Source organism: Pteropus vampyrus, unplaced genomic scaffold, assembly GCF_000151845.1.
Source record: "Pteropus vampyrus isolate Shadow unplaced genomic scaffold, Pvam_2.0 Scaffold417, whole genome shotgun sequence".
NCBI classification, from domain to species: domain Eukaryota; kingdom Metazoa; phylum Chordata; class Mammalia; order Chiroptera; family Pteropodidae; genus Pteropus; species Pteropus vampyrus.
Window position 1 is genome coordinate 396,236 of NW_011889198.1, and position 13,971 is coordinate 410,206.

The 13,971-nt window shown below is 38.4% G+C and overlaps 1 protein-coding gene and 1 non-coding gene across 2 annotated transcripts in view; one reads left to right on the top strand and one right to left on the bottom strand.

The window, feature by feature from the left end:
• The window catches only part of LOC105306060 (ATP-binding cassette sub-family A member 3-like), a 104,046-nt gene that overhangs the window by 65,927 nt on the left and 24,148 nt on the right, over window positions 1-13,971 (top strand). Inside the window, 6 exon segments of the mRNA XM_011380959.2 lie at window positions 816-914; window positions 1,393-1,597; window positions 2,732-3,014; window positions 6,076-6,332; window positions 6,498-6,683; window positions 12,418-12,634. Of these exon segments, the coding sequence (XP_011379261.2) occupies window positions 816-914; window positions 1,393-1,597; window positions 2,732-3,014; window positions 6,076-6,332; window positions 6,498-6,683; window positions 12,418-12,634 (1,247 nt within the window).
• Window positions 1,943-2,061, bottom strand: LOC111731993. Its single transcript, XR_002777394.1, has one exon. It is a non-coding gene; the product is annotated as a 5S ribosomal RNA (ribosomal RNA).

Here is a 13,971-nt window from a genome sequence, read left to right on the forward strand (position 1 = left end):
GACAGTGTGTGAAGATAGGTTCAGTTGCTCCTTGGTGGTAATGTAATAGATAATTTGGAGACCTGGAGTTTTCTGGAAAAGATAATCTATTGAATGTAAAATGCCATAAAATCTTCCCAGGAAAACTGTCCTTTAAAAGCCTCGATGTCTTGACCTTTCATCTGGCTCAATTTCTACAGATTTTTTTGGCTGTCGAATCACATGTTTCTATTTACATCTTCAGCTTCTATTGCATCTACTCCACTTTCTATTTTTTTAATTTATTTTAATTATGGCAATACCGGTTCACAAAATCCAGTAAGTTTCAGATGTATAATTCAACAGTATCCATTTTCTATTTTTGAGTATTTTTTTCTCTAGTAACTTGGATATGATTTTCTTTTTTGACTTACTGAATAATTGACCGAGGAACCATGTGTGCGATAAGTTCATTCGTGTCAACCTGCTAGAGTTATTAGCATAAATAAGATCTCTTGATCGTTTATTAGAAGACCAAATTTTTGTTTCCAGGAACTAAGGAGGAAGCAATTTGCAGTAGCAATTTACTAGTTTCTTTTCTTTTTCTTTCTTTCTTTCTTTTTTTTTTTTTTTTTTTTTACCATTTTCCCCACCTTTTTGATTTACCAGAGGCACGAAATTATAATGAAGCATTGAAGTGAAGAATGATCTACATTTTCACCAGTCCTGAGGGGGATATTAGAATAAATGTAGAATAGAAAGATGTAAATAAGTAAATCTGATTTCGTGCTAGCATTTTCTCTCTCCCTTCCTCTCTCCCTATCCCATTGTCATCCCCATTTCTATTCTTATTCTAGCTTTGAAGCTCTGTTTACTGATCTGGAGAAAAGGCAGGCAGAGCTGGGCATAGCCAGCTTCGGTGCCTCTGTCACCACCATGGAAGAGGTCTTCTTTAGGTGAGCCACAATGCACAGGGAGACTGACATGTCGACCGAGAAAGAGCCATGTCTCAGTCTTCTTTGTCAGTTTACCACACTTTCAGATTCACGCATTAGAAATTTAAGAGGTCGTTTCTTTTACGTAATTTCTTTTGCAATGAAAACACTGAAAAAAGTGTTAACCACCATCATTTATAAAGGAATGGGTAGTTAAAGTATGGATTAGACCACGATCTTTAACTTCGATGAGTTCAACTTAACGAAATGCTCATTACATTGACCTTGTTCTTCCCACTTGGCCACGGACTGGCAGCAGTCCGGTGACCAGCAACTGGGAACCACTGCTCCACCATACTTGTCATCTCACTTACCGAGGCCCTCCCCATCAGTAAGCAAACCAAGGAGACTTCTGAGTTGGGGGTTGTGACTCACATTCTCCAAATAAGATATGCTGGGGTAACGTTGACATGAAATTCTTTGTGTTTTTTTAATGTAGGGTCAGTAATATGGAAGATTTACAAACAGATATCCTAGCTCCCCAATCTCAGTCTCCCTCTCTGATGAACGAAGACTCAATCAAGAACCAGAATAGGAATATGTCCAGAAATGAGAGGCCAGATTCTTCCACCGTGAACGAAAGCCCTCCTGTTATGTTTAATACTGGGGTGAGCACCTTTGCCTAGACACCTGATGTTTATTTGGTTGGAGCACAAGAGGTATGTTTTGTTTTGTTTTGTTTTAATACTTAAACAAAAGGAGCATGGAATTCTCAACATTGTAGACCTGACCAGATATGGAGCAGCCTGAACCAAAACCTAATTAATTTCCTGGTGCAGAGATAACGGACACTAGATAAAGGACTCAGCTGTCGGTCTCACATTGTTGTTCCTCTCTTCTTTTTTGTTCGTTTTTAGAATGTTTTTGGTTTTTTCAGATTGATAACCCAAATTTTTTTTTTTTTCTTTTTTAGGCAAGGCAACCCTTGGTTGACCTCACAGATTGCAAGGACCTTGTCAGCTTACAATCTCTTATTTTTTTATTTTTTATGCCTACAGCACCTGGTCTTCCTAGGTGGTCTCCCATCCAAGTACTAACCAGGCCCAACCCTGCTTAGCTTCCAAGGTCAGACGGGATCGAGCTTGTTCAGGGTGGCATGGCCGTAGATGATAACCCAGAAATTTGTTAGTTCATTGTAGCTGCAGTGAGCGTGATTCTTGATCATCAAGCATGCACAATATTTTTAAGTTTTTGCATTGAGGATGGATTTTACATAAAGAATCGTTCTCTAATCAGTGCAATCCTCAGCATGGGAAAGAAGCCTCTTTGAGTTGCCCAGCGTTTATTTCATTCTCCTTCTAATTATCTATTCCTTCTATAAAGCATCCTGGTTTTCTTGACTATCAGAAGATTAAGTGAGATTTTAAGTATGTTATATCAAAAGCCAGAACTTAAATATTTTATGTGATAGGTATAGCAGAGGTCAGCAAACTTTATGTAAGGAGATAATAAAGATGTAAGGCTCCGTGGGCCATATGGTCTCTGTTGCAACCACTCAACCCTGTCATTGTAGCAAAAAGCAACCATGGAAAACACAGGAATGCAGGGAGTAGCTTTGAGGACTCCTGCCTTGTACAAACAGAAGACGGATCAAACTCTCGTGCACTATCATACTATGTTTGGATTCCGTTCCAAGCATTTATTTATACAAACCTTACATATCTTCTACCATAAAACTCCGAAGCGTCCACCCTGATTTCGACACGATGGCCTGGTTAGCTCCATGACTGCCATGACGCTGCGTTTCTCTCTCCCCCGTCTAGTACCTGCTCTGCCAGCAGCAGTTCCTGGCCATGCTCATGAAGCGGGCGATGTTCAGCTGGCGCAACTGGCAGCTGGTCTTGCTGCAGATGCTGGCGCTGCTCGGCTCCTTCGCCTTTCTCACGGAGACAGAGGTTTCATGGAACAGCGACGACGAGGCCAGGCAAATGGACCTGGGTCAATACGGTCCAACCGTCGTGCCTTTTTCCGTTTCCGGGAATTCTAATTTGACTCCGATTTTCTTAAAGCATCTCAAGAGTATGCTAGAGTCCGACAGACACACACTTAAAGAAGTGCAAAGTGAGGCCCATTCAGGAAGAGAGATGACTGTTAGATGAAGATGGGGTCGTGTGACTTGTAAAGAAGGCACCCTAATTGAATGTTTGGCCACCTGCTCCGTTCATTTCCTGTTAGTCGCCAGTTTTACAGAGGCAGCTCAATGAGAGGCAAGAGAGACCCTCTTTATTTTAGCCATTCTGGTCGGTATGTAGTAATATTTCATTGTTGTTTTTATGTGCTTTGCCTTAGTGTTCATTTTGACATCTTTTCTGGTGCTCGATTTGCCAAAAATGCGTGCGCGTGTTTTTTGCTCCTTATAAAGGTGAATGGTGTTTTCTGTTGACTTTTGTGAGATCTTTATCTATTTACTCTCGTACTGTCGACTGTCTTTTCACCATCTTAACAGGTTTTGCAAGACGAAGGTTTTATTTTGATGAAAATGGTTTATTAATTGTTTTCTTTTACAAATTGTGCATTTCGTGTCAAGTCAGAAACCTTTTTGGGTAGCCCTAGATCCTGAAGATTTTCTTCTAAAAGGTTTATAGATTTCTAAAAGTATGGTTTTACACTCTACATTAAAGTTCATGATCCATTTTGCATTAATTTTAATATAAAGTGTAAGATGTACATTGAGGTTACATTTTGTGCCTATGGATGTCCAATTGTCCAGCAACTTTGTTGAGTGATGAGACCCATTTAATTATTTTGCACCTTTATCAAAAATGAGTTGGGCATATGAGGATCTATTTTTGAGTTCTCTATTCTAGTCCATTAATCTATATATCTGTTACTTTACCAATATTTTGCTTAAAATATGGCAGACTGACTCCTCCTACTTATTTTTGTTTTTCAAAATCATTTAATTTCTCTGATTTCCTTTATAAATTTTACAATAAGCTTGGCTATACCTACAAAAATTTTTTTTGGAATTTTGATGAGAATTGGATTAAATCTATATATCAATAAGGAGAGAGTTGACATCTTAACTGTGTTGGGTTTTTTCATCCATGAACACAATATGTGCCTCCATTTAATTAGAACTTTTTCAATTTCTTTCATCAGTGCTGGATACTTTTCATCATATGAGTCCTGCATGTATCTTCTTAAATTTACAGCCAAGTATTTCACTTTTGAGCGAATTTAAATAGCATTGTATTTTAAATTTCGGTGTCCATATATTTATTCTAGTTCATAGAAAACAGTTGATTTTTGTAAGTTTATCTTGTATCCTGCAACCTTGATGAACTCATTTATTAATCCTAGACATTTTTTGTTGATTCCTTGAGATTTTCTAGAGACAATCATGTATTCTGCAACCAAAAGCCATTTCTGTTCTTCCTTTATGATCTGTAAGCCTGGCGTTTCCTGTTCATGCTTTATGGCGCTGGATAGAACCTCAAGCACAATGTTGACTCACAGCAGTGAGAGTGGAGATTGTTTTTCCATTCCCAGTCTTAGGGGGAAAGTGTGTAGTTTCTCACCATTAAGTGTAGTGTTGGCTGTGGGGATTTTGTAGCGTTCTAAATATAGTTGAGGAAGTTTGGCTCTATTCCTATTTTCTCAGTTCTCCTCATGAATGAGTACTGCGTTTTGTCAAATGATTTTTTCTGTATAGATTGATGTGATTATATTATTTTTCTTCTTCAGCCTATGACTATGGTAGATGACATTGATTTTTAAATATTGAACCAACCTTGTAACCATGGAATATTTCCCACTTGGTTACGGTGTATAATTATCTTTTTATATTGCTGAATAATATTTGCTAATATTTCGATAAGGAGTTTTATAGCTGTATTCATGAAGGACATTGGTCTGCAATTTTCCTTTTTTGTACTGCCTCCGTACGGTTTTGCTCTCAGGGTATTAGCAGCTTCATAAAATGAATTGAGAAATGTTCCCTCTTCTTTCTGAAACATATTATGTATAATTAATGTTGATTTTTTTTTCTTAAATATTAGAATTCTCTAGTAGAAAATCTGGCCCCAGAGATTTGTTTTGGTGGGAATTTTTACTTATAAATTAAATTTCCATAATAGTTATAAATTCAGATGATCTGTGTCATATTGGGTGAGTTGTTGCAGTTTGTGTGTTTTGAGGATGTGGTCTATTTTATCCTAATTGTCAAATTTATGCACGTAGCGTTGTTCGTATCATTCCTTCAGTATCCTTTTGATGTCTCAGAATCTGTAGTGATTTCTCCTGTGTCATCGCTAACATTGTTAATTTATGTTTCTCTCATTTTCCGTTCTCTTTCTCACTGTGTTTTGGTTTGTCTTTTGTAATCGACCTGTCTTCCAGTTCCCTGTCCACTCTTCATTTATATCCAACCTGCTGTGAGTTCTTAATTGTAATTAATTGAATTCTTAATTGTGATTAATGTGTTTTTATTTCAGTTCTAATGTTCATATTTATTCTTTCTATGGGCTCCAGTTCTCTGGTGAATTCTCTGGTTCTAATATCTAGTTTACCCGTGGATCTGTTTCTATTATTATGTGCTTTTTCTTGGTTCTGTTTTTTGGTATACCTAGCAATTTTCTCATTGAATGCCAGATATTGTATGTGAAAGTTGTAAATATTCTGCATAAGATTATATTCTCTTGAGGAGGTCTAATTTAATTTTTGATAGGCAGTTAGATTAAGGGAAGACCTAAATCCAATCAGGGATATAAGTGATTTGGGACTGGGTTGAAGTTTTTATAAGAACTGGTCTATTTCTTATTCACTCTTACTCCCAGGGTCTCACCCTTTGTAAGCCCCACGGAGCCTGCGCATAAGGTAGACAGTAAAAGCCGTAAGTGAAAGGACTTATCTCAGTTGTCGACAGATACGTTTAAAGAGTTTATACCATGTGTTTTTTCAGTGAGGTGGGAGTTTAGCTTACAGGCTGTGAAGAAAGAGAGCTTGGAATTTAATGACGCAATGCAGTGCTTGAGGAGAATGGCAAACGTTCGAAATAATCATGAAGAGAAAACTGAAAGGAATAAGAACCAAGTAAAATTATTTTGTTTTTCTTCCCCAGCATGTATGGTAGATGATCTGCTTTGTGGATAAACTGGCCAATATTGCTTCTTCATTCTAGGTAACTTACTGCAATACTTGATAGAAAATGAAGATTGTATTCGCTTATGCATTGTCGCATTTTCCATTGAGGCGACGACAAATGAAATAACATTTACCTGTCTGTTCAACAATCAAGCGTACCATTCGCCATCCCTGGCCTTGGCAATATTAGACAATATTCTTTTCATGACAGTTTCTGGCCCCGATGCTTCCTTGACAGTGTCCAACAAACCTCAACCACGCGTTACTCCCAAAGAATACAGTGAAATGTATGTCGTCATTTCCTTTAGAATAGAGTTTTATACTTGAAATGCATTTCTCCCACTCTGATTACATTTGTATGATTAACACATAGTTACTGACAGAATTTTGTATTTTCTGCCATGTTGATTTTTTGATATTTCTACTTTTGTTTTTTGTAGGTTGTCAAATGAACATCAGGTGGCCATAAATATACATTTTGGCATGGCTCTTTTCATCAGTGGCTTTTGTCTCCTGACAGTGACTGAGAGAGTCTCTAAGGCCAAGCACATCCAGTTTCTGAGCGGGGTCTATGTCCTCGCATACTGGCTCTCCGCTCTGCTGTGGGATCTCATCATCTTCTCTGCCTCCTGCTGCTTACTGCTGGTGAGGGTTCATTTTCCTTCTCCGCCCCATGAAAAATTTCTTTTCCCCAATTATATTATAAATCTAACCCTTTCAATAAACTATCTTTGCTCATTATCTTAGAAAAGACATTGCAAAAATCTCATGGTAGAAACTCTCTCTTTCATATTCCTTCATTAGAAGAAAATAACTTTTCTTTACAAAACCACAAAGACCTCTCATGGACTAGTTTCCCATTTATGTTCTCATCAATTTATACTAACCCATAAATCCTTTCTCAAGGTGGAAAGGCTTTTACCTGTATTAAGAGGTACTTATGCTCTTATTACATACATACGTGGTAGTATACATACCACTTGGTCTTGTCCAGTTTTGTTTTCTACTAGACCTTCTGGATGTTCTATTGCAACTTTTCTTCAAGTTTCTATCAATTTATTTTAAAAACTGTATTGAACACCTGCTCTTACCCAGACACTGTCCTGGAGTTCGGTGTGTGGTTCGTCTATGTATAAATCTAAATTCTACCTCCCAGTCCTCTTATTATTGGAGTTCCTAACCGAAGAAGCTATATGTAAGATCACTATTTTGAAGTTAATGTAGTGCTCGGTAAGTCTCAACACTGAACTTTGTGGAAAGAAGTGCATTAGAGAACACATCGTAGACTGGAAAGCGAGGCAAGGTATACTGTTCTTACTCTTTCCAAATTCACAGTCATCCAATTTCTGTCAACAAAGAATTAGAACAAAGAGTAAACATATGTAAGTCATCCTATTCCCTAGTGAAAAATGGCTTCATGTGTTCCATAAACTGTCCAGTCACGTGAACAAGGTCTTTCTTTTGGAGCGTGTATGTGTGTGTGTGTGTGTGCGCGCGCGCGCACATGCGTGTGTACATGTGTGTATTATGGAGGAGTTAGAGAGTGATGCATATTAAATGTATTGTGTATCTAGAGATGAAATCATCGAGAGAGGGTAAGTTTCTTTCCTAATTATAGGAACTAGGATTTTCAGTATGAATAAGAATATGACTCATCCTTCAAGTAATTCTCTGTTCAGTAATAGATATAAGCTAACCATGAAAATAAAATAATTACGATAAAATATGTTGACGTTTATCATAAAAATATGATCACCATTTTCTACACAAGGGACCAGCACAATTACAATCTCTTTTCCTCCTGTCTCCGTCCCTGTCTACTCATCTCTTGAATTCTTTTTCATTTATTTTTTCATTCACTTTCTATCCTTATTCTCTTTGTTCTTAAGAGTATTTGAGAGGATTTATTTAAATTCTATACACTGTACTCTCAAAACTGTGAGTGTATAGGCATGTAAACATGTTGGCCTATAGGGTACACATATGTCTGAGTATGTTCTGGGAATAAGAAAAAAAAGATAAATGTTCTTATCCCAAGGTTGAGAGACATCTGGGAGTTTTCTCTGCATGTACTGCATATACACATACTGTGTCCAAGGACCTCTGTGCAGGATGCGGTAGCGAGTTGTGTTGGGAATGTAGAGAGAAACTCTCCAGTGCAGAGATCCATGAGTTAGAGTGAATCGTAGGAAGTTCTGTCTCTGCACGTCCTCCATCTTGCTGCATGGTATTCTACTTCCCGTTATGTACCCAACAGAAATGTGTGTAAATTTTAAGACACGTACAAGAAAATCTTTGGAATCATTATATTTGTAATAATTGTTATGGGCTGAATTATATCCCCTCAAAGTCATATGTTTAAGTTCTAACCACCAGTTCCTTAAAATGTAACTATATTTAAAGATAGGGCCTTTACAGAGGATTGAATCAGTGATTTAGAAGGTAAAGCAGCTGGAAACACCCAATCATAACAGCAAAAAGTAGAAAGAATCCGAAAAATTGAGGATAGTTGAAGGGGCCTCTGGAACATCAAGTGTAACAGCATTCACATCGTAGGGGTGCCAGGAGGAGAAGAGAGAGAACAAAGAATCGAAAACCTATTTGAAGAAATAATGATGAAAAATTTCCCTAACCTGGTGAAGGAAGTAGACATACATTCCCAGGAAGCATGGAGAATCCCTAAAAAGATGAACTCAAAAGGGCCACACCAAGACACATCATAATTAAAGTGCCAGGGCTTAAATACAAAGTGAGAATCTTAAAAGCAGCAAGATAAAAGCAGTTAGTTACCTGCATGGGAGTTCCTATAACCGTCAGCTGATTTCTCAACAGAAACTCTGCAGGCCAGAGGGATTGACACAAAACATTCAAAGTGCTGAAAAGCAAGGACCTAAAACCGAGATTAGTGTACCCAGCAAAGCTATAATTTAGCATCAAAGGACAGATAAAGCACTTCCCAGACAAGAAAAAGCTAAAGAAGTTCTTCACCACCAATCCGGTATTAAAAGAATTGTTACAGGGACTTATATAAGAAGAAAAAAAGATCAAAAATACGAATAATAAAATGGCAATAACTAACTATCAGCAATTACTTTAAATGTAAACAGGTTAAGTGCTCCAATCAAAAGATATAGGGCAGCTGAATGGGTAAGAATACAAGACCCTTACCTATGCTGCCTACAAGAGACTCACTTCAGATCAAAAGACACACACAGATTGAAAGTAAAAGGATGTGAAAAGATATTTCATGAAAATAGAAACAAAGCTTGAGTAGCGATGCTTATACCAGACAAACTCGACTTTAAAACAAAGGCTGTACCAAGAGACAAAGAAGGACCTGGGAATCCCACTCCTGGGTATTTGTTTGGAGAAACCCAAAACACTGCTTCGAAGGGACATGTGCATCCTTATGTTCGTTGCAGCATTATTTACAGTAGCCAAGATAGGGAGGCGACTTGGGTGTCCCTCAGCGGATGAATGGATAAAGGGTGCTACATATATACAATGGAATATGACTCAGCCATATAAAGGAATGAAATCTCGCCATCTGCACCAACATGGGTGGACCTAGAAGGTATTGTGCTGAATGGAGTAAGTCAGACATAGACAGACAAATGTCATATGATTTCACTTATATGTGAAATCTACATAACAGGATAAACAAACAAAACAAACTCTTACATACAGAGAGCATTTTGATGGTTGCCAAATGGAGAGTGGAGTGGATAGGTGAAGTGAGGGAGGGGATTAAGAGGTATGAATTGGTGGTTACGAAATAGTATTGGGGTTGTAGAGTACAGCAATGGGGAATGTAATCAGCAGTATCGTAACACCTGTATGGTGTCAGGCGAGTACTCGATTTATCAGGGCGATTACTTCATAAGTTACATAAATGTCTCATCACTATATTATGTACCTGAAACTAATATGATATTGTATGTCAACTGTATTGAAAAATTTAAAAAAACTTTTAAAAAGAACTGTTAAAGACATCTGTGTAATAAAACACCGTGGAACCATTTAAATGCTTCTACTATACGTACATAAAAAGGTAATTCTAAAATCGAATTATAAAGGCATAACACAAAGCAATTTTTTAAAATTTGGAAAACAATATGCCATTAATGACATTTGTATATGACTGGTGGGATCATTTGGATTTTTCTATCTTTAATCCTTATATTTTGCACAATTAGCATATACAACTTGTATGACAATCAAAAATAGAGGTAAAAATTTTTTCAAAAGAAAAGGAAAGAAGGAAAGAAAAGAAAGAAAAAAGAAAAGAGAAAGAAAAAAAAGAAAAAAAGAAAGAAAAGGAAGGCAGGAAGGAAGGAGAGGGAGAGAGAGAGAGCGAGCCTTCAAAGAGGTGATTAAGTTAAATGAAACAGGGTGAGCCTTCATCCAATTTGACTAGTATCTTTTTTAAGAAGAGGAAATTTGTACATACAAAGACACTAGGGGTGTACAAGCACAAAGGAAGGACCATGTGAGCACACAGCAGAAAAGTGACCATTTGCAAGTTTAGGAAAGAGACTTCAGAAAGAGACCAGCCCTGCTGACACCTTCATATTGAACTTCCAGCCTCCGGGACTGTGGGAAAACTAATTTCTGGTGTTTAAGCCACCCAGTTCCTGCTATTTCCATTGTGGCAGCCCTAACAAACTAATTATCGAACACTGGAAACAACCCATTATCCATCAAAAGTAAAATAAGTTGTGATACCAAGGAGGATGCGGTATAGCAATGATAAAGAATGAACTAGAGCCACATTCAAAAACATGGATGAATCTCGAATCTCACAATGCTGAGTGAAAGAAGCCAGACAGAACAGGGTGCACATGGTACAATTACATTGATTAAAAGTTCAGACTGCAGATAATACTGCACACTGAGTCCTCAATGTCGTCAATGGGTTCTGTGACTTTAAGTGAGATGACATATAATGAAACCATTTCTACCATAGTCTACTTGATATAAACAAGAGTTAAGTTCCTACAGCATCTCATCAATATTATAATGAAAACGTTGAACAAAACAACATTAATATTAGAGGACCTGCCTATGTGATCACACTGTTAAGAGATATAAAGAAAAGAATGTTTATGGTAAAAATCAGAAGAGTGGTTCCTTTTACAGGAATTTGGGGAGTTCGCAGTAGCTTTCTTTGGGTACTAGAATTGTGGTCATTGCCCACAGGGTTATTTTGCTATAATTCATTGTGATAATTCATTTACGTGTTATGTACTCTTTTGGATGTGTGTTACATTTCATAATAAAGAGATCAAAATATTTACTTGAACACCTTATTTGCATGTTCATTTAAGGGTTAATTTGGGTGGAATCTGCATATTCACAATACATCATCTTCTCATCCAAGAACAGAGTATATTGCTTGTTTATCCAACAAGGAATTCAACTTTTCTTTGAAATAGGTTATGATTTGTGACATTGAAGGATTATAAACCTCCAAACACAGGGATTCTTAGATCACCCCAACTTTTCTTTGATTACCTCATTGTAGTTATTCTGTTTAGGTGTACAGTATGCTTATTCAGAAACAAAACCATAGCTGTAGGTATTGAATTCAACTGTGACCTGCTAATCTTCCCTATTGCTATCGCTGCCAGCACCAAGAACATCAGTCATCAATTGCATAATGACCATTCTTAGCTTAACCTTACTGTTTACTTCTTGGTTGTCCTGCCACATAATTACGCAGTTGCCCAAAGGCGCACCTCTGACTTTTGTAGAGAAACTGCAATACTAACTAATGAGATACAGATTTCCAGAATTGTCTTTCCTTTGACAACTACAAATTCGTCACCTGACCACCATCCATTCAATTTAGGTCCCTCTAATTGTGTGCGTCATCATCTGTTTTTTTATTCCAATTAAAAATTTCAGAAGGAGGTTCCAGAGTTGCTGGGGTGAATGTAATGGGAATAAGGGGAATAGAATAGAAACAGGAGACCCAGTTTAGAGATGCGTAGCAGTGATGGGTGAAGTATACAGTCAAGAGGAAACATTTTTTGAAAAATACTCTCTCTTTAGAGAAATAATCTACTTTCTGGAAAAGTTGAGAGTTAGGATTATTGGGGGAAAGTATACTGACTTTGTTTATGAATTTTAAAAAAATCTGTTTCAAGTACAAAAAAATAAAGGGAATTATAGTGCTTCTGCTCTCTGGACTTCTTTTGGTGAAGAAGAGATGGCTAACGCTTTTTTTTTTTTTTTTAAGGCCAAATGATTTAACTAATGAATACTTCTAAGCTAAATAAAGATAGGACTTGCCATTTCCTTGTCTAAACGTTCTGGCTTGAATTATTTCTGCACTTATGCTTCACTTGCCTTTATCTCTGCATCGTCTGTGTTTCAGGGAGTGTTCAAATACTGCCAACTGGATTTATTTCTCACAGAGTACCACTTTCTGGACACGATGCTGATCTTCACGCTGTACGGCTGGTCCGCCATTCCCCTCACGTACCTGCTCAGCTTCCTGTTCACTAAAAGTACTTCCGCCTACATCAAACTTGTGCTGTTCAACTACCTCTCCGGCATTTTCAGTCTCCTCATAGATAGCATATTCGAATTTGGTAAGTATAAGGACCTCACAACGTGCTTCCTTCCCCAGAATGCAGCAGTTAATAAATGAGTAAGAGTGGGCCAAGGATATTAGTAGACAACTAAGTTCCGGGTTTGGGGGAAAATCCTGAACTGGCTGTGAGTCAATAAAATGATTTCGAGTGCCTATGAGACCCCAGGCATGGTGCTAGAGCTGGGACCTTCATGCCAGAGTGACGGAGCTGAACTCACTGTACAGGTCCTTTGACACAGAAGTTTCCCCTCGCTCACCTCACCGCTGCTAGCTCTGCCACATGACTTAGGGAGTCTGTTTCGGACAGGATTTTGGAAATTTTAGGAGCATTTGTCCCTGAGACTCATTTGTCAGAGGAAGAGACAGAAAGTGAGAATGAATGAGAACCAAAGAGCAGCTTCCTCAAGAAGAGGGACAGGCCTCCGGAAGTTAGCATCGATTATATCTCAAATCCATTAGACCTCGATGATCTTGACCAGCGTTCTCCCTTGATGCCATGGCACTTGGTCGTGAGGCGATGAAAAGGAGCCGTGGAGAGAATCTTGAGTTGTTGGGTGAGGCCGCAGTCCTGCTCGGGGAAGGCTTGTGCTGTGGTTCCTCTTCCCTAGTTTAATGAAAAAGCCAAAGGATCTGAGCGTCCGAACAAGATTTGCCAGAAAGGGGAGAAACTCTCAACGCGCCTGACATGCTTACAACTAGGCCAGTCTCCCTTCCTTTCTGGGCTGCTTTCTGCGGTGTTCTTATGTTTGTATCTCCTCCCTTCCCATCTCTGACTTCGAGACCTGCAAAGACGGTCACTAAATTGACCCTTGTTATACATAGAGTTCTTCAAAGTGCCACCGTATCACTCCGTGGGCGCATCACCCCATCTCACGAGTTTGAAGGGCCCGAAGCGCTTCATCACACATCACTGTCGCCAGGCTCCCCAGGGGCAGGCTCCTTTGGCCTCGGCCCTCGTAAATCAATGAATACTTCGCATGAGTGAGACCTAAGCCTCTGGTAGCAGACAGAAAAAGAACTTGTAAGAGAGTCACCTTAGCCCTCATTCTCAAAGGGATTCCCAAATTCCAGAAAGCGGGTATCTCTGTACTTCGCACAGCCCTCTGAAGAGAAATATCGTTATACAGGGAAGATTCACCCGAAAGCACTTGCGTTCGTGAGCCCTGACCTAGGCTGAAATCATCATTTAAGGAGCTAGAGAGGATTAGAAGTAGCAGGATGGGGAGGAATATGTCACAGAGTCATGTAGGATGAGAACCAAAAAAAAAAAAAAAAAAAGCCAGTAGATTTGGCAGTTAGAATGTCAAAGGAGACTTCCACTTTTCAGCAGCAGGA